This window comes from Auxenochlorella protothecoides (assembly GCF_000733215.1).
Source record: "Auxenochlorella protothecoides strain 0710 unplaced genomic scaffold scaffold2, whole genome shotgun sequence".
Lineage (NCBI taxonomy): Eukaryota > Viridiplantae > Chlorophyta > Trebouxiophyceae > Chlorellales > Chlorellaceae > Auxenochlorella > Auxenochlorella protothecoides.
In genome coordinates, this window is record NW_011934268.1 from 198879 (window position 1) to 204339 (window position 5461).

General features: G+C 60.1%; 2 protein-coding genes across 2 annotated transcripts in view; both read left to right on the forward strand.

Moving 5' to 3' along the window:
* The window catches only part of F751_2134 (Calcium-transporting ATPase PAT1), a gene marked incomplete at both ends in the record, with an annotated part of 6593 nt that extends 4481 nt beyond the window's left edge, over window positions 1-2112 (forward strand). The window contains 6 exons of the mRNA XM_011401183.1: window positions 26-271; window positions 582-716; window positions 859-971; window positions 1102-1216; window positions 1411-1513; window positions 1749-2112. Of these exons, the coding sequence (XP_011399485.1) occupies window positions 26-271; window positions 582-716; window positions 859-971; window positions 1102-1216; window positions 1411-1513; window positions 1749-2112 (1076 nt within the window). The remainder of the gene's footprint in view (window positions 1-25; window positions 272-581; window positions 717-858; window positions 972-1101; window positions 1217-1410; window positions 1514-1748) is intronic.
* Window positions 2113-2673: 561 nt separating this feature from the next.
* F751_2135 (Calcium-transporting ATPase PAT1) overlaps window positions 2674-5461 on the forward strand; it is a gene marked incomplete at both ends in the record, with an annotated part of 7699 nt that continues 4911 nt past the window's right edge. Inside the window, 7 exons of the mRNA XM_011401184.1 lie at window positions 2674-2781; window positions 2896-3090; window positions 3254-3289; window positions 3517-3619; window positions 3860-4140; window positions 4438-4545; window positions 4828-5283. Of these exons, the coding sequence (XP_011399486.1) occupies window positions 2674-2781; window positions 2896-3090; window positions 3254-3289; window positions 3517-3619; window positions 3860-4140; window positions 4438-4545; window positions 4828-5283 (1287 nt within the window). The remainder of the gene's footprint in view (window positions 2782-2895; window positions 3091-3253; window positions 3290-3516; window positions 3620-3859; window positions 4141-4437; window positions 4546-4827; window positions 5284-5461) is intronic.

Sequence of the window (5461 nt, forward strand, 5' to 3'; positions counted from 1 at the left end):
TTTGCGTTGGAGAAGCCCGGGCCAGAGCTGATGGACGACGAACCACATGGGCGGGACTCATCCCTGGTCAGCCGCACCATGGCCAAGAACATCCTTGTGCACACGCTGTACCAGTCCTTCTGGCTCTTCCTCATCTTCTACGGCATGCCACGCCACCTGCCCTCCTTCCGCACCCCCACCAAGTGCGAGTACTTCCAGGCCAACACCAACCTGTGCTGCCTGGCAGACAGCCAGAGCTGCCTGGACACCTATGGCGGCATCTACCAGCCAGGTGAGCGCTACAAATGTAGGGGACAAAAGAAGAGCGCTCTCAGTGGATGGGCGCCAGGCGATGGGTGTGCATCGCGGGAGCAGACACCCCCTGGTGGGGGAGTTTAGCTGCGAGAAGCAGGGGACAAGGATCCCTGCTGCTCTGCATTCCACATGCTCTGAATATAATCCTCTCCTTTGGATCTAGTAGACCTGTCATTGGAGTGCAAGGGGGTGCAATGTGTGCAGAGGTACCCTCCTTGCACACATCTCACCCCTAATATCATGCAAGTGGAGTCCAATCGGTCCTCATCTCCTCTTCCAACCTCCAGGCGAGACCCCCCTGTGCCAGCTGTCTGTGGATGGCGGATGCGTCATCCAGGAGCCTCGGCCGGAGGAATACTGTGACGGCAATGCGGATGGCTGTGAACGCTGGAGGTTCATGGAGCAGACCTACTTTGAGGCTGGTGAGTTGTCTTTTGAACCCTGGCAGCGATGGCCTTGCATCCTGTCAGACACTGCCAGGTTGTGGGACCCTAACCTTCCATCAAAACCGCCCTGATGGCACGGCAGCATTGCCCATGAGCCTCTCACCCCATCTCCACGCAGACGACGAGTATGCCGAGGCGGAGTACGACGCCCAGGAGGCGGTCAGCAGCATGGTCTTCAACACTTTCATCTGCATGCAGGCAAGTGAAAGGAGCTTCGTGCTTTTGGTTTGGGTGGGTTTTGCGCAGACATCCCTTCAGCGCGCATTCCAGATGGAAAAGGACGGTGTTTGAGGGTGGCTTGAGCGTTATGAATACTCTGCACCCCACCATGACACCCTCATGCCACCACCCCTCCATGCAGCTCTTCAACTTCCTCAACGCGAGGAAGCTCCGGGACGAGTACAACATATTTGCAGGGCTCTTCAAAGGCTACCTGTTCATCGGGATCCTGTTCCTCATAGCTGGGCTGCAGGCGAGTGCGAACCAGAGATCCCAGCGGGGCGGTGGAACGGAAGAAGCGGCTCGCTGCTCACGCAGCCATTGCCGCCTCGGATGCATGCTGCCGGTGAATGTTTCACACGCTGATCACCCGCCAAGCATGCCGTCCAAGCTGATTTTCATCCCCCCCCCACCCCCCCCGGCCAGGTCCTCATCATGTTCTTCCTCCAAGGCGTGTTCAGGCTCCAAACCCAGTCCGGCCTTCAATGGGGCATCTCCCTCCTCATCGGCGCGGGCGGCCTGCCCCTGGCCCTCATCGCCAAGTTTGTCACGAGGTGAGCGGGTAGAGGATGGCTTGCGGGGGAATTGTGCGGGGTGGAGCCAGGTCCATCGAGTTTCCGGATGGAGGCAGCAGGGGCGCGTGGGTATCCATGTGCAAAGCCTTGGCGCACAGCATGCGAGGGGTGGCATGTAGATCCAACTTTGCGAATGTAGGGAGCCTGTCGTGCGGATAGCCGCTGGATGCCATTGCCCAGCACACTCCTCCCCCTCTTCACCCCCGCCCCCCAGGCGCTGGTTCCCCATCAAGGAGCCCACGCCCGAGGAGCTGATGAAGAAGCGCGCCACCTTCACTGACCCCAAGGACCTGTACCGCCGGCACTGGTGGCAGTGGCTGCGGCCCCCCCCGCCCAAGCACATCCGCGAGCTGTGGAAGCGTGGCGAGTCGGAGCTGGCCAAGGTCAGCGGCGACTCTGCGCTGAAGAAGAGCAGCGCTGGGTCCGAGCTGAAGAAGATGAGCGGGACCCCTGGGCGCAAGAAGGGCGGCTCCGGCGACGACGACACCCTGGTGAAGCACGGGAGTTCCACGCTGCGCTCCCCCCGTGCCAGCAGCACGCACCGCCTAACCCGCGGCGGCAGTGCCGGCATCGTGTGAATGGCACACGGTCCACTTCCTGCCTTGTTTGCCAACCTCTCATGCATCAAAGAAAACCGTTTCATCACTTTTTTTAAATGGCCAGCTTTGCACGCATCGTAGCCAATGCACCCCTTTCCCGTCACCGGCCTGCCACTGTACCTTTTCTGTGGCACGGCTCGCATGTACATTTTATGTGTCTAGACAGCTCTCGATAATAATGGTTGATCCATCATTCTCTGATGAGGCTCGGAATCTATGCAGCATATTCTGCCTTGCTGGACCAGCTGGGCTCAGGCAGCTTCCCGGTATCTTCCCAGGGTTTTTGGTGTGCGCAGGACCCATCGCAAAGCGCGTGGATTCTCCTCCCGTGATCCGGCCAGGCAGGGCGGGATGGAGCCCGCAACTGCCTTGCACGTACACAAAATAGTGCCAAACAGTGATCTTCATTGAATTTACGCGGTGGGTCAGGGCCCCTGGAGTACCACATGTTCGCGCTCGGGGACTGAAACAGGTGACTTCTGACCCGCAGCGACGTGTTGCGAATATACTCTCCGAAAACTCCTGAATAGCTTGGAAGTCATGCGTGGCCGCAACGAGGATGTGGACCTGGAGACCTTGCGCCCGACACATGTGTCGGGCGCTGGCCCCTTCGACATGTCCTGCGAAGCCCTGTTTGCCCTGAATGAGGTGCGTGGACAACGCGTCGTGGTTCAATACCTTGTGGGGTCCGGTGATCGGGGCCCTGTATGCGGCTCTGTGCCAGGATGCCCGAAATCTCTCCCGCTCCCTGCCCTCCCCCAGAACAAGTCTGACGCGGACATGGCCAGGGCCGGTGGCCTGGCCGGGGTGGCTTCCGCCCTGCGCACCGACCTCCACCAGGGCTGCAACCTGGAGGGGCCAACGGGGCTGGCCGCGCGCCGGGAGGCATATGGGAGCAACGTCTTTAAGCCCGTCCCTGCTAAGAACTTTTTCGTCCTCTGGTATTCCGTCCTCAAGGTGCTTATGGGGGCGGCTGGCAATACGAGATTTGAGTATATTCCCCCATGGATGTGCTGGCCAAAAGTCTTGTTGAGGCGGAGAGGCAGGGATGCTTCAGGTCTCTCAGAAGCAAAGTGCATGTACAACCATGAACCAACTCTCCCCACCCTTCTGGCTGCAGGACCCGACGCTGATCATGCTCATGGCTGCAGCGCTGGTGAGTGGCAGTTTGCGACACGTCTACACGCTGGCCTGGTATTTCCCTGGCCTGAACGGCACAACGACGCTTTGGGTCAACCTTGATGCCTTGCCTGCGCAAACCCTTTGCCCGCAATCTGAGTACACACATTGGCCCTCAGTGTGCTGGCCCTGCCCCTGCCAATTTCTGACCCCTTGACCTCATTGCACTCAGAACTGGGCCAACCAATATACCCAACTCTCCAGGTATCCACCATCATTGGCACGGCTGTCAAGGCTGAGCGAGACGACCAGGCGTACACCGAGGGCATTGCCATCTGGGTGGCTGTCCTTGTGGTGTCCCTGGTTGGTGAGTGGAGGGCCATTGTCAGAGCACTCTACTGGGTTGATGCGACTTGGAAGGAGGATTCCTGGGACAGCACCCTGTCCAAGCTCTTGGGAGGCTGTGTTGGCAAGGCGTGCAGGCCCTGATGGTTTCCTTTTTAAGATTTTGGATCCAGCCCTCAGGCTTGTTGTTCCCCCAGCAGCTCCAAGGCCATTGAGCTCCTATCTCCTGATTCCCTCCTGTGCGCCCCCCTTCCTCGACCAGGGGCCGGCAACGACTGGCAAAAGGACCGCCAGTTCCAGAAGCTCAACTCCCAGCGTGACGTGATCGAGGTCAAGGTCCTACGCGGCGGCGCCCAGGCCACCTGCCTGAACAGCGAGGTGGTTGTTGGCGACGTGCTGTGCCTGGACACCGGGGACAAGATCGTGGCGGATGGCTACATGATCGACGGGCATGGGCTGGTGGTGGACGAGGCAAGCCTGACGGGGGAGGCCGAGCCCATCAAGAAGGGCGAGCGCGACCCATGGATGCGGTCGGGGACGCAGGTGGGCCGCGTGGGCTGGGCTTCTCGGCTGGTGTCCTAATGTTTTCTCCGGAAGGGGATGTGTGTTCCAGAGCAGGAGGGGAAGGCGCTGAAGGGCGGGGGAGGTTGGGGGAGTCTGCAAGCCTGTATGCATTCAGTGTCAGAAGTGAATACAAGCAGGAAGCTTTGCACAAACGTGCGCTTGCCTGCGTGTGTGTCTACAGAGCTGTGTGCATCACCAGGCTTGCCTAAACTCCTCGCAGCCCAAAACCCTGCCCCCTTCTCCAACCATCCCCCCTTCCACAACCCATCACCGCAGGTCACTGAGGGCTCCGGCCGCATGCTGGTTCTAGCAGTCGGGGAGCAGTCGGACTGGGGTCGGACGATGAGCATGGTGCAGGTGGAGTCCCCGGACACCCCCCTCCAGGTGCTCGCAGTCGGATGTTGGAGTTGAAAAGAGGGCCCTTGGGTGAACAACGATCAAGGCAGGCATTTGCATCGGGGAGGCAATGCCAAGATCATCCAGCGGAGAGGGGGGGGGAGCACACTGTGGACTTGCAGCATGCCTTTATGTAGTGTGACCTCTCTGCCAGACGAGTGCTGGTAAATTCACGCTGGCTGCACCAATGCAAAGTAGAGTCCTTCAACCTCGCCCCACTCCCTGTACAAAGACTCCCCTTCTTCCGCCATTCCTCCCCACCCCACACAGGAGAAGCTGGGCGTGCTGGCCACCGCCATCGGGAAGCTGGGCCTCGTGGTTGCGGTCATCTGCTTCTTCGTCCTGCTCATCCGCTGGATGGTGGAGAATCGCGGGTTCCCCCTGTCCCAGTTCGCCTCCGGTCCCCTGGAGTTCTTCATCTTTGCCGTGACCATCGTCGTGGTGGCGGTGCCAGAGGGCCTCCCCCTGGCGGTTACCATCTCCCTGGCATACTCCATGGGCAAGATGCTGAAGGACAACAACTTCGTGCGCGTTCTGGCGGCCTGCGAGACCATGGGCGGCGCCACCGCCATCTGCTCCGACAAGACCGGGACGCTGACCGAGAACCGCATGACCGTCGTCGACGGCTGGTTTGCGGGGGCTGCCACCAAGGGCCTGCCCCTGCTTCAGGATTTGGGATCAGGGGTGGGCGAAGCCATCGTGGACAACATCTCCCTCAACTCCAAGGTGCGGCGGGGCGGTGGTATGGTTGTGTTCACGTATGGAGGGAGTCTGGGTCTGTTTGGCCGTGCCGTGTGAACTTTGTGTACCTGTTGAGGGATCCTTATGCTATCACCTGGAGGAGGATGGCATGGATTCCTCTGCAAATGGGTTTCACTTCGACAGGGAACGCGGGCCGCCCCCC